This window comes from Notothenia rossii, assembly GCF_949606895.1.
Source record: "Notothenia rossii genome assembly, chromosome: 3".
Classification (NCBI taxonomy): Eukaryota; Metazoa; Chordata; class Actinopteri; order Perciformes; family Nototheniidae; genus Notothenia; species Notothenia rossii.
This window is the reverse complement of record NC_136901.1, coordinates 9,977,593-9,992,481: the sequence shown is the minus strand read 5'-3', so window position 1 is coordinate 9,992,481 and position 14,889 is coordinate 9,977,593. Positions and strand designations below refer to the sequence as shown.

At 43.8% G+C, this 14,889-nt stretch overlaps 1 protein-coding gene across 1 annotated transcript in view; it reads right to left on the bottom strand.

Annotated features, from left to right (window-relative positions):
• Positions 1–367: 367 nt before the first annotated feature.
• Positions 368–14,889, bottom strand: part of LOC307031845 (beta-1,3-galactosyltransferase 1-like) — an 89,953-nt gene continuing 75,431 nt past the window's right edge. The window contains exon 3 of the mRNA XM_079669317.1: positions 368–2,381. Coding sequence (XP_079525443.1) covers positions 1,145–2,125 — 981 coding nt within the window. The 5' untranslated portion in view covers positions 2,126–2,381 and the 3' untranslated portion in view covers positions 368–1,144. The remainder of the gene's footprint in view (positions 2,382–14,889) is intronic.

The window sequence follows — 14,889 nt, the reverse complement described above, 5'->3', positions numbered from 1 at the left end:
AAATAGTATTTGAAAACAAAAGTTTGAGCGCTATATCTGAGTATAGAAATCCACTCACCTGAGGTCATATCTCCCATTAAGACATTAAGGTAGAAAACAGCCAGTCAGCTGTCAATTACACAGATGCTACATCTGATTTACATTTTACAATCTGCACCCCACTTACACACGCCTCCAGGCAGGAGAGCACGGCCTCCATGTTTCCTCAGCGCTCTTCACGCCGAGCAGCTGCATTCAGGAACAGCAGGACTGATGAGACGCCACGTGTTCTCCAACAGCCAAGCACCTCTGAGCGTAATTTACTTTCCTTATATGCATGCAGCAGAATCCACTTGTATGCTGTTTCTGTAATAAATACAACATCCAGTCTTATAAAAGCACTTTATTTGATCTCAAGTAATTGAAAAGAAGAAAAGCACTTATCTGTCCTCGCCGCTCTAACAGTACATCTTTATATTCAAGTCATAGAAAATAGAATAGTCTGCAGCCTTGCTCAGCACTGTTTGTGACGAATAACTGCACATTACACACCAACAGAGTAACATTCACCTGGGGAATGCAAGCAGCAGAGTTTCTTCACACTGTCCGGAAACCTTTTCACAAGGTTGTGTGGATGTTCTGTAAGAAAATATGTCTGATTCTGAAAGGAATATTACATAGGAGCTGCTTTCTCAGAGTCTTTAATACCACTTTAAACTCACCACGGTCCTCACGATGTCGACATCCAACATTCAGAAAGCACAACAACTGAAAATACATTAGAACATTCATAAGTAGAGCCTGTGCTCAACACAACAGGCGAATGTCTGCAATCAAAGTTGGCATTTATGTAATTGGGGAAAGTTTGTATGAGTAGTTCAGCCCATACGCTTCCTGTTTCCCATAAACATCATAGTGCTGCTGGCAACGACAACTAACCACCTGGACATGTTGCACTCTTCTTGATAAACATGTGTCAGGCTTTGTGCCTCTTTTGTTAGAAGAGTGGCTTTGAGCAATAGAAACTCCTCGTAAAGCAATCAGCCCCCGGACAAAGCCCCGGACGCCCCATCAATACTCCTGCAGTCAGTTGAAGTATTTGTCACTGTCGATGATGGAGGAGCAGGTGATAAAGGAACATCCGTGTCCTCCCTGGCTCTCCCTGCTAACACTTCAGGTGCTTCTTGCTGGTCATGTCGTTCCATATGCGGTGCATCTCCTCGGGGGAGATCTGGTGGACGGTGACCACCCGGCGGTAGCGGCACAGGCTGTAGGCCATCTTCCAGTGGTTGAAGCCGCTGTTCTGGAAGGGGTGGATGCCCAGCTTTCGGAGGCACACGCCCACGTATACGTCCTCCAGGTGCAGCAGCCTGGTGTGTAAAGAGGTTTGGTAAATGAGCTCCGCCACGTCAGCGGAGAACACGTATCCGGTGCCGGAGCAGAAGGGGGGGTACTTGCTGTCCGGGTACAGATCCCTGCCCATGTACCACTTGCTGCGCATGTCTCTGATGGGCCCGCCGTTGATGACGTAGCCGGTGAAGTACCTCCTCCTGGGCTTGGTGGTGGGCTTCAGGAGGTTGAAGACCAGGTTCTCCATGTTGACAAAGATGTCGCTGTCCGTCTTGAGGACATATTGAGCCTTGGAACAAAAGGTGGCCACCCAGCGCATGCCCATCAGCGTCTTTAGCGTCAGATTATGGTAGGAGTCGATAAAATCCTCCACCACGATGTCATGAAAGATCTGACTCTCCTGCTCCACCATCTGGTTGAGGACACCATCAGTGCTGCGTCCCAACAAGAAGAGCGTGACCACGCGCATGTCGGCGAGCGAGCTCTCGTCCCCCCATGTCTCCCTGATAGCCTGCCGGGCGTCAAACTCCTTGTGGGTGGTGCTGATCAGGATGACCAGGTAGGGCGGCTCCGCCTCGCACTTCTTCTCCTCGTTAATGAGGTAGTCGAAGTCGTGCGGGTTGAGCGAGCGCGTGCGGATGTTTGTGAAAGTGCCGTTTTTGCCCGCCTTTGGGTTTATAGGGATAGCCACCTGGCCCACGTAGGAGGTGGAGGGGCGGGACACACTCAGGTACCACAGAGCGCTGGCCCAGCAAACCACCGTCAGCAAGTATAAGCAGGAGACTTTAGAAGGCATCGCTGTTCACTGGGCTGGAGTCAGTGGCAGCAGCGATGGAAACGTTGAGGCCACGCCTCCATGAGTTGTCTCAGATCTGGCGGTGCAGCTTGAGGCTGCCTCCGCAACACGGCTGACATTAATCGTGGATAATGGATTTTTCTTCTGTCTAGTGTCGGGGCTGTGATTGAAAAGCAGCAGTGCAGAGATCTCTTATCACGTCCACAGCCTCACTGTGTCCCATCGCAGCTCGCACAAACGCTCTCCGTGACAGCGCCTAAAAAAAGATAAGAAGACAAAACAGTCAGTGACATACATCATAACAACATTATAAAGCTGAAGCAGCTCGATAAGCATAACGGTGTAACGTCTAACATGTGTTGTTGTTATGAAAAGGCATTTATAGCAAGGCTTGTGACATATCTAACAATATTTTCTATTCGCTATTCATTACAACCAATAACATCAGTCCACTGGCGGCTCTGTGCCACGGCCAGTTACCCTATCGTTCCATCAGGGCCTATGATACGAGCTGTGAAGAAAGTGAATATCCCGGCAAACTCTCTCATTCATAAGGCCTGCTCAGCCTCAGCTTCCACCACGTGCTGCTAGCAAACGCTGTTTATCTCCCTGGCGTCCCCCCTGGACCAGAAACAGGCGGCAAATCAGAGGGCGGAGACAGAGAGGGAGGATGAAGGCAGAGAAGGTGGAAGTGAAGCGTTCTCATGGGGGAAGATTAACATCCACTTTCTCTCTTCCCTCCGGTGTTCTCCAATACCTCAATGTCAGACTCAACCTGGCATGTGGACTTTGCATATTTCCCGTTGTTATGAGCTCCTCTGTTGTGAGCTGGACAGGCCCTGCTGTGTGTGGAGAAACTTCTGGAATCAGCGCTCTAATTGGAAACACTGACAGGCCATGAGCGGATGATTTTAAACTCTAAATATGGATTTAAAATGCTTGTTATGGACGATCAGTTCGCATGACGTCTGAGAGCCAAACTAAATCCAAATCCTTCTTTTCAAGACTTGTATTTGCTTCAGACATAATCTCTTTTCATGTGTTTTTATTCTGGGGATTTCTTTTTCTTGCAATGCATAACTGATGATGAACAGAGAAGATCCTATTAGAGATACGGAAATGCTTAAAGATGGAAGGGCTGAGATAAAACCGGCTCTTTCTTTTTGATCAGACTCCAGATTTGGTGGTGTCTTGCCGTTGGTTCTTTTCATCAGGGGCTTTTCTCTTATTCCTTCCCAGCCGTCTCCCCTATCTCTTCCCTCTCTCTCTCCTTCTGAAGCAGAGTCATCAATCTCATGGTCCAGTAGAATCCATCTCATCATGGCTGCTTTTCCACACCTCCTCCTCCCTCTCCATCACTCCCTCCTTCTCCACTTCAGCGCGTGCTAGATCCATTTTTATGTGTCTCACTGCCTCCACCTCCCTCATTTGTTTTTATCTCACTCTCTATCCTTCTTATTTCGTCTTACTTCAAGTTTTTCATTTTTAATCCCCGTGTTGCCTTCACTTTCCTCCGTGTCATTTCCTCTCTCCCTCATCACAGCTTGCCTTTAACTTATTGACAGTTTCTCTCACCATCACTCAATCTCCACTTCTCCTCTCTACGGCAAAATCATCATATTCATTCCTTTACCTCGCTTACCCTCATCCTGTTTGCAGATCGGCTTGCTTCACCTCCGCTGTGTCCCGAGGAGGTTCAATTGGTCTTATAATCCTGCAGAACTACTGCACGCTCACCTTTTCTGTAGCCTAGGATAACCTACATCCTGGTTTGGCCATGCACCTCACGAAACCTGTAGACCCTAACTTCCTCTCCGAGCAAATTGAAAAGTTTCCTGTCACGCTGTCGTGTCATCAGCAGAGTGTATCTCTCAAGAATAGCTGAGCATGGGATCATATTTTTTAAATGAGCCTCGAGTAATGTTAATTTAGAAGCTGAAGCAGACCACACATCGTGCTTATTCAGTCAAAAATGACTTGGAACCGTATGTTGTCTGCGTTAACATGATTAAACTAAACTGTACCAGAGGCAACAACGCACCATATGAGTGTTTCTACATTAATATAAAATAATAGTTTAAAACACATACATAGCTTTAAGGTACATATTTAATCAGATAATCCCTTACTTTCATATTTAGACACACCATTTATTACAAAAATATGTCTTAATTCAACTGGTGGAGTTTTATTGTGACCCATTAGTTTAACACTTGTAGTATCTTCTCTTAGTGTCATACAGAAAATGATTTAATTACTCCTACTGGAGGTCATAATAATAACTACCCTGCTGATAAAAAAGCAGTAAGACACGCTGATTAAATGCTAACTCCTAAATACCATATTGCAGTAAAGTAAGGCATTGGCGTGTGAAAAAAAACAGAAAAGCACAATTATAACAATTATGATTAACACCCATTCACAGGGTTTAATGCTAATAATCTGAACTGGTTGTCATGACAGCACAGTGGTAGGACATGTAAGGGGAGGAATGCAGTCTGCTGTACGCTGGCTCCAACTGCTAAAGTGTTTTGAATGTAACCCCCCCCCCTCCTGGGAAGTCAATTTAGCAGCCCTCATACTGTGCTGCTCCATTACACCCCCCCCCCACACGGATCCCAGACTCTTTGTGAACACTGCTTTGTGTGGAGGAGGGCTGCTCTTATAATACTTCTGGTCAAACAGTTATACACTTCCTGAAAGGTCACTGAAGCCTGAGAGCAAGCCAACAGGAAATGAGCCCACGGATGAGTAAAGAGAACTTGGTAACGCATAGGAGGCGGAGCCAGGGAGAGTTGCTCAGTGCTTAATGGATTTAAAATGAGCTGACTAGGGGAAGAACAACTTGGATCATTCAGGGGCCCTGTTTAATACTGATGGACATAACATCTATTTAATATGTAACAGTTTTCAAACCAAAATTGCCAACCTTTAAATGTGAGGACATTCTGCTTTTTTTGTCATATGGCACTGCAAACTGCATATCTTTGGGGATTGGACTGTTGATCAGACAAAAAAAGCAATTGTAAGACATCACCTTGGGCTTTGTGATGGGAAATTGTGCTGGGTATTTTCATTACTTCTGACGTGTTATTGACAAAATGATGAATCGGTTATGAAGGTACTCGGCAGCTAACCGTCACACTTTCATACATTTGGGAGAATTGCAACAGACATATTAAAATCTAAATTAACTTTAGCAAGTAGTCAAAGTTAAAAGATACTGAACTTTTGGATTTCACTGCATGTAGCTCCAACCAACAAAATGATCCCTTCTGAATATTGATAGATAACTTCTCTACAGTGTGTTGGTGGTGTTGAAATACAAAAAAAACGTTGTCTTTCCTCACATTGATGTTGGGCTCAGAGCCATGCTATGATAACAGCTTCTAGCTAGTTTCCTTTTTGTATGGTTACCTCCCCTGCTAGCTGTCATCTGATTGGTAGCAAGTCTAAAGGTCAGGAGCAATCAATGTCAAAGTTGGAAGTAGTTTGAGCGGTACACACGTTTGTATCTATTCATAAAAACACAACGTTATACATTAGAACTCTTTTGACTTGATTAATTATTATTTACTCTGTACAATTGGTGTTGTGGAAAACCAAAATCAGCACCTTGTTATCACACTTTACAAATCAATAACAGATTTGATTATATATTGTATTTCTGCTTGTTTGACAGACTCTTACAATCACGTGCACAATCAAACGACCTCCAAAAGATGGAGCGTTCGCTGAAAAGGCTACAGAGATGTGGGAGTTTCAGTGTCATTTAACGCTGCACCACATAATTGATTGCAGTCATCAGTGCAGCCTGGAGTGACCTTGCTCGCGGGGGGGGGGGGGGGGGGTGGATGACTGTGTTTGTGTGTGTGTGTGTGTGTGTGTGTGTGTGTGTGTGTGTGTGTGTGTGTGTGTGTGTGTGTGTGTGTGTGTGAGCAGGGTGGTTTAATAGACTGCGATGTCTGCTGTCTCTGCTGCATCGGAGGAACATGAGCATGGAGGGCAGACACACCTGAAGGTAAATAAATCATATTCTCACCGTTGACGTGTTACATTCCCCCCGCGCCTGTTTTAATATTACACACTTAATGATTGGCTGAGGGGAACAGGATGCAGCCACCACTACCCGCTGCTGGTTTAAGAAAAGCTGTCGGGACGTTTCGTGTAGAGCGTTATGATGTGGTAATTGAAAGCGAGGCGTTACCTGTGAGTATCATTCAGGGAAAAAACTGCGAAAAAGAAACAGATAATGGGAATAATTGCTTTCTATGTCTGAGGGCGGGAATATATTATATTCATCAAACACACTCTGACTCCAGGGCATGTGACATTGTCTTAGAGTGCTTGCGTATGCTTTCTGATTACTGAACAAACAGTAGCTTCCCCCGAGGCAGAGACTCAAACACTTTCCCCTCAAACGCTAACACAACACACACTCCCAGGCCAATGAGAGATACAGTATGAAAGCAGTGATACATGAGGATGTGAATAATATACAGAATTTGAACTGCCAATTGGGATTTCTGCAGCTTTTTTGCTATCGATTTAAAGTACGCAAGCTAGAAATGTAAACATATCAAACACGCTTGAGAGAACCTTTTTTTAGCAGATAGCCCATAACTCAGCACTCTAGCTCCTGCTGCTCAATATGTGATAAGCTCAACAGGCGGTTTTTAATTATCAGCCACAAAAAATAAAAAAATAAAAACGGTCTTCTTTGCGATGTTTGATCCTCTTTCCCTCCAATCTCCTGCCAACTCTAAAACCCATTATTTCGGCTTCTAAAGAGGAATTACCGCGTGAGGAATTTAACGGCAATGGGCAAATTGGTTCGCATCCCACCTAATATATGAGGGAGACAATTAAAATGTCAGGGATGGGAGGCTCCCAGTGTGGCTTCGCTCTGCTTTTGTCTCCTGGATAATAAAAAGAGTGGATGATTGTTGTGGAGCAGCACAGTATATGACAGGATGGACACTGTGGGCTTAGTGCAAAGCCTTTGAATGCAAAGCAGCTTAGGATCGACAAGAGGAAATGGGATATCAATAGCGGCCAACAGATTTGGCTGGAGTACAGAAGCATGACGCCCCATTCCCACTTCAGTGCTGACTTCAGCCCAAACTCATATCAGTCTGCGGCCAGGAAGAGCCTCCAGACAACGTTGGTTTTAACTCAGCACGGATGCCTCAAAAGGCTTTACTGAAAGTTTGAAGTCAGTCGGACGCTGCTTCCTGTGTGGTGAGTTATGACTCCCACCCAGCTGCTGCTCCACACAGGTGAGAGAATGATGCGTAGGCAGGAAGAGGTCTTATGCAGCTGCGTTCCATAACTCCTCAGTTTCCTCAAGCAAAACGCAGATGCATCGGGTGTGTTTCTCAGAGTCATTGACCTGGATGAGAGTCTGCTGGGAGTTGCTGAGAGGCTTCTCGACGGCCGGACCTGTGCTCCGATTGCTAAGCTGCCTCATAAATTGGAAATGACAACTTGATTCATGCAGGTAATACATTTTGCTGTCCGGCTGGGTGACATTGCACGTTATACAATATTCCAGCTCGGAGCTGCATGGAGGCAAGTGATGCTCCCAGAAGAGAATTATGGTAATGCCACTGATGCATACTCAGCACCCAGAATGAAACATGATGTGGTAACAGCTGGTGGGGACCGACGCTTGACTTAGAAAAAGAAAAGGAAAGGTGTTGCTGCTGATTTGGGAGAATAAGCAGGTACTAACCTTCAGAGAGAGAGAAGTCAGAGTGTTATAGTATTGATGAAATGTATCAGCTGTAGTCTAGGGAGCACTGGCCTGTGGCAAACGCATTACCTTTTTTAAACTTTTACATTATCTGGGGTACAATTTTGCTGAGCACACACTCTCAGCTGTGGCCTGCCTCACATTCATACAACTCAAACATAGAGTAAGAAAACTCGGACATTTTGTATGATATGTTCTTATTCTAGCCTTATTATATAAACAATGCAGGTTCAGTGCACTTCAAAGTAGTCCCCAGAACACATTTGGCTGTTTGCAAAGCAGTCTGGGAGACCACCAACACTTTATGTCCAACATCACAAAGGTCTAACGATCAAATATGACAGTTGATCTGTTGTATTGCCCATGTGTGGGTGTTTCAGTGACTATTCAACTGACAAGGCCTCAATCAGACATCCCCTCTGCTTCCATACGTTATGAACCCAGCCACAAGATGGTTTGAGAGAAAAGTGAAAAGTGAGACCAATATGATTGAAACTTCTCTTGGGGCTGCAGGTTGTTTTCCACGTGCATTGAAGCATATCCATCAGCCCCTTTGGACTTTAGCAAGACAAATCAACCAGAACCAACATAAAACAGTGTTAATGAAGTTGAAAGCTCGATAAGCAGCGTCATACATTTCCATTCTGAGACTCAGGCTGAAGTCTCATTTGTTTAAATAAGGCTAATCACTCTACATGATCTTCTTTATCTAAATCCATCCTCCTGATAAATGAGTTGTCAATCTCACAATCTCTCCTTTAGGATTATACAGTCAATCATATCAGAGCATCTGTAATGAGGTGTCTCTGGGAGCGTGAAGACATGCAGAGGAACCTTTGTGAGAGTCTGAGAAACAAACAAAGAAGGCGATCGATAGAGCCTGCAGCGGAAGTTAGACACATCATGTAGCGCCAACCTCTCAAATGAGTCCACTGTTTTCATTTAAACACTTTCCCACCTCATCCTTTCTTCTTGTTCTCTCCCTTTCACTCGCACATTGACCTTAAACCGGTGGAAGTGTCTACAGGCCCCTTCAGCACTTAAAGGGGAAGCAGCGGGTCTCTGATGAGCTTGTAAATTCTCCGCTATTGATCCGGCTCTCAAGGTGTTTCTCTGTCATTTTATTTTCCTTTTGTTCTGTCTGTCACAAAGCAATGACTCACACTTCCATAATACCGTGTGAGTATAATATCCTTAGGACAAAGACTTCCATCAAAAGCACCAAATCAAAGCCACACACAAAACACATTAAAAAAGGTAATAAAAAGTGAGTGACAGTGAATAACAGACTGATAGAAAGATAGGAGGGCGGCTCGAATTATTCAAATGGAGACTAACATTACAGTTCTCCCATCATGCTCCTCTGTCCATATGGCAGCGGTTTCTATTGGGATGAAAAGACCTTAGAGTAGCAGACACTAAGCGAATTGCATACAAATTACAATATTCATATGAAGTGTTTCATTAAAAAAAAAATGAGGCAACCGCTAATCAGAAACAGAAAGTGATGAGATGAGTAATGTCCCATTTTGAACACGAACGTGTAATTTTGGCACTTAGATGATTAAATTAGACCACTTTTAAGCAGCCCACCCTCTCTACTTTGAGGATAATGAATGTGAATTGAGGCTTAATTTAACAAAAATCAGACGGAATTGGAGTGTAGTGTTGTTTTAAGGATATTTTGAAACAGCTAGAAAACAACATCTACTCTTCCCTAAGTGGAATGCAGCTGAGTTTTTATATGGACTGATTTAATGAAAGGAAAGGGAATCACTGAAAGCCGCTAGTATTATATTAGAAATACACATTGCATAGTTGCTTAGTCGACTGCACCTTGAAATAACCATCTTTGAGTTCCTGGTAGTGAAAGAGTGTATGTGCACTGAACACACCTCACCCTCACTACCTTGTTTCAGTGACAGGTGTGTGGCTGGTAATGAAAAGGCCACATGCTCCTGCTGTGTTCTGTAGGGACCTGCCTGCACAGTTAGAAACCTCAGCAGTTGAGCTCCAATCAAATTCCACTAATTAACTTCTGGACGTCAGAACAGACGCATGCATTTCCAGACGTAGGAAAACACCTGGAGGGAGCTGATGGAGGCAGACGATGAGCTTTAGTCTGAACATATGTGCGGTGCTGCTGCCCAGTGGCACTGTGTGTGAGGGGGGGGGGGGGGTTATCAGGTACATCTCAGAGCCGGCAGACGGAACAGCGTGGAACAGGCTGAACAAATCCCGTTATATCTGCTCCTGTCCAGATAACACCGGCGACTCCAGGCAAAGCTGATGGAGGGTGGAGCGGGGCAGGGGGGGGGCACACGATGCAGGGACAATGCAGGCAGACACACTCGCAGGTTCTTTATCTAACACATGCTTGCTTGCAGGAATCCTCAACTATCTCCATGTTTTTTTTTATAAAAAAGTACTCGTGTACATTTTTTTAGACCCATGTGAACCCATGTTGAACCAGAGAGTTGACTTGATGCCAGAGGAAGGGTCCTGTGGTAATTACCCTATCTCCTAGCCTGTCCAGCACACACACACACACACACACACACACACACACACACACACACACACACACACACACACACACACACACACACACACACACACACACACACACACACACACACACACACACACACACACACACACACACACACACACACTACTGCTGATGGGAGCACAGGCACAGGACATGCAGCTTCAGCACTCTTTCCGCTAAATAACACTCTCCCTACTGAGGGGCACTGAGAATACCACACACACACGCACCCACACACACATTGTCTCACACATCTACACACATTGCTAGAATGCAGTGTCTCCACAGCTGATTTGTCTTCTACACTCTGTCCAGCAAAGGTAGGAATAACTAAACATATTTTTATATTTTTGACATCCACTCCTACCACTGTGCATACACATGGAAAAACACAAAAGGTATACAGTGCATTCTCTCTATAGCTTTGGATGTGCAACATTACAATAACTTAAATATATATATTCTGCAGATCTGGGATCAGCTTTTGGTTTCCTCATTAATGCAACCTGCAGCTACACACTGAAATGAGGTGCTAATGAACCACTACTGTATTTGACACATTCAAGTAACAGCTCAACTTCCCTTCACACCTTATTAGCACACTTGCTTCTGCTGATTCGGGGTTATCAAGGTCACACACTTCAAATATATTATAATCATTAAAGTTTAACTGAGAGTCTACTGAAAGGGGCGTGATGCTCAGCAAGGTCACTTCTATAAAGAGAACATCCCTATTGGTTGAACTACAACAAACAGCTGATTAATTGGTTAGTCATGGATGGACTATTATCAGCTGAGGTCAAACATTATCCAGCTTCTCAGGTAAAAGGATTTGTTTTTTAAGCCTTAGGAAAGGGTAAACCCCAAAAAGCAAAACAGGGCATCATTAATGTAATTGTATGGTTGTGTCTTCGACTCCTCACATTTCTCAAATAATCACGTTATAGTCTTGAAATACCGGTACTTTCCAGCAGAGTCTAAATGTCTTTTGGCAGTCACAAGTCAAAGCTAAAAGGTGGATGATTAGATTTTTCCCATGTTAAATAAAAATCCTCTCTTCTAATCCAACCCATGTCCCGGATACTTTCTAAAATCAACGATAATGTACTATTCACAAAACCAATTTCAAAGACTAAAGTGTAAATCCATCTGGTGTTTGCATTACAATTCTAACTTAACATGAATATGAGCTTTTCATATCTCCTACATGAGGACTACAAATAAATAATCCAGACAAATGGCAGCCAGTGGATGTCAGGGGAGATGAATATGAATGCCTGCACACACACGCACACGCACACACACACACACACACACACACACACACACACACACACACACACACACACACACACACACACACACACACACACACACACACACACACACTTCACTATCCTGCAGAAATCACAGAGGGCACTTAAGCCGCTCTGCTGTGTGTGTGTGTGGATGGCGTGATAGCCTGGGGCCTTCTGAGGTGAGTCGGCTATCTGCAGCAGCAGGGGGTCCGGTCAGGGGGCCGCGGTGCTTGCTGTGCCCCTCGGTTAATAAATGATTCTACCTGTCGCACACGCTTAGCTCCACAGAGGTGAGACGTGGGAGAAGGCATCTCTGCAAGTCAATGTTTCTGTATATATGCTGTGAGGGAAAAAGAGCACAGTGAATACCTTTGGAGCTTTTCAACCTGGCACACATACACACTGTGCTTTTCAATGTTCTGTCAGCCTGTCAGACACAGTTTGCACTTAAAATAACATCAGCATACACACAGCGATTCTCTCAACTTTCAACCTCTGGCACACACATACTGGCTGGAGGAGTATTCAGAGTAGCATTAACCTTAGACTGTGCTTTTGTTTTTTGTCGGGGCAGCCCAGGGGAGGATTTGGTAAAGTATGCAATGTGTGTCAGGCTTATAGGAGGCCCCAGGGAAGTGACGCTAATACGGAGGAGTCTAATGCTGTGATTTGTCTCCAAAAATACACATAGCTCTGCCCCTCATCACAATATGTCACAGTGCAGATCTCCCAAGCTGCCACTATAACATCCCATTTATAGAGTGGTGCAGGGATGGCGCATTTTTGTAGGCCGACCTGGAAGTTAGCATCTCAAGGGGGTTCTCAACAAAAAACAACGGGATGTTTCTGTTTGATTTCGGTATTTCGAGTACACATTTATGATTCTATGATATTTAGGAAAAGGATCATCTCCACTTATTAAGTAAGGGTGAATGCAATCGCAGAAGTAAAAAGGCTAACATTAGGCTATAGGAACAACAGCACGGTCACATGGCCACGCGCCACCACTGCTCAGCTAAATGCAGCTAATGTTTGGCATGATGACGTTTAGTAGACTAGTGGGGTTCACCAATAAAACGTGAACATCTCTTCAGATTGTTTTAACCATAGACCTTATTTTAAGCTTCTAAATACAAACGGGACCAAACAAACTCGTTTTTGGGTTTAAGGACTCATTTCTGCACCACTCCATTACACTAAACACACTGGAAATGGGGTTATATCATCGAAAAAAAAAAAAAAAAATGACCAAGGTTACAAGTTCTTAATAATATATTGTTAACATTTCTTTTAAATATTAGCGGAAAAATGCCCTGAGAAATGCCCGGAAACGTTCTTTAAATGTTGCAGTTCTGAAAAATATCTTATGTTGTGTGTGTCAATAAATGTGTGTTTCAGAGCCGACACAAAGGTAGGTGGGAGGGCTATGTATGTTAACTTATGTGTTCGTCTGTTGTACAATATGTAAGAGGTGTATGGTATAACACTGTGTCTGTTACCGTGGTGACTGCCTCACAGAGAGCATCAGTGGATAGAAAGCTAACAGCATCTTTAAGGAAGGGAAAATATCTCCTCCAGCAGCAGCAGGAGCATTCTTCGGGGCTGATGAATATTTAAATGCCTCCGCAGAGGACTTGACAAGGTTAACTGGTGTGGATACTGGCTGACTGCTGACTGCTGCCCCCCCCCCAGCCCACTGTCTGCATCTCTCAATGTGCTATAATGAGAGCTTTTCCAACATTTCACCTCCAGGACAGGCTTTGATAGAGCAGACATCGATACAAAGAGGAAGAAGAAAACACATTGGAGCTGAAGGAGAGATGAGGAGCAGAGTAATAGGGAAATCATAAGAACACGGTCTCAAAATAACCACAATATGTCTGCAGATTAGTAGGTAGTGAATCAATACCAGTGACTCAACCATTATGTTGCCAAGTGCTGAGACTCCAGGTTGCAGACCTTGTAAATAAAACACCGATTAGATGACTTAACACCTCTTTAAAGTATTTCTCTAATTAGGATTAAGGAGATTTTCCGTGGAAAGGTGGAAAAGTCGAGGACTTCAATGAGACTGTTTACAAGTTAGTGTGATGGGGCTGAATCTTACATTTTACATGTTGGATGAATGAGGAGAAAAACAATATTCTTACCCTATCCGAACTTTAAATAGATCTGAATAAATATGAATTTCATCACATATTATATTATTATTGTTTGAGATCTACGAAATGGATTCATAGTGAAAAGAAAGAGTCTTCTTTTTCGAAATGATCTGAGGATTTGGAGAAAAAAGATCACAGGGGGAAAACAGTACTGTTGTTCTGGATAAACATGTTCATTATTACAAAAGTTATAATGGAATGAAAAAAACATATCTTAAGTTCCCCAGAGTCTCATTTACTCGAGAGCTGGATTTCATGGAAACCAGAGCCCAGTCTGCTCTGATTGGTTAGCTGGCCATCTCTGTTGTGATTGGTCATCCGCTTGGAAATGTCCCGCCCCTTAGCCTATCAGGTCAAATGTGTTAGATACACCTTCACAACCCATAAAACACACTACAGGAAAGTGAAACCTCAGAATGCATAATCGAGAGAGGCCATTGCTGAAAACACTGGATCCCACGGACTCATCATAATGCACTGCTAATAAAAACACGTCATCTTATGTCATCCCTAAAGCAAATAAGTGCTTTTCCTGGGATCTTCAGGCATCAAAGTAGACAAGGAGAGAGCAGAGCTAATTTTCATGAAAATGTCTCTCTTAATTGGGAGATACTTATCTCAGTATTCAGAAAAACAGAGCAGAAATGTGTGTTTGGAATTCTAAGGAAATAATTAATAAGGTGGTTGAATCAGAATAAAAGGGCAAACTTTTTCCGTAACTGAGTGCTTTATGCCTCTGTAGAGATCAGACGTCTGACTGTCAATCATAATGAAGCTCAAGAAGTGGTTCCTGTATCTCGTGTTAGATAGCCGGCTGTCTGCAGACATGACTCTACTGCTGCCTGTGCTCAAACACACCATTAAACCGTTTGAAAAATGCAGCACTAAACTGAACTTTGAGAAGACGCTGACAGCGTTGCATGTCTTTTATTAATGGTGGTCTTAAAAACACGTTTATTAAATCATGTTTGAGCTTTTCTGCATTTTGCATGGAATGA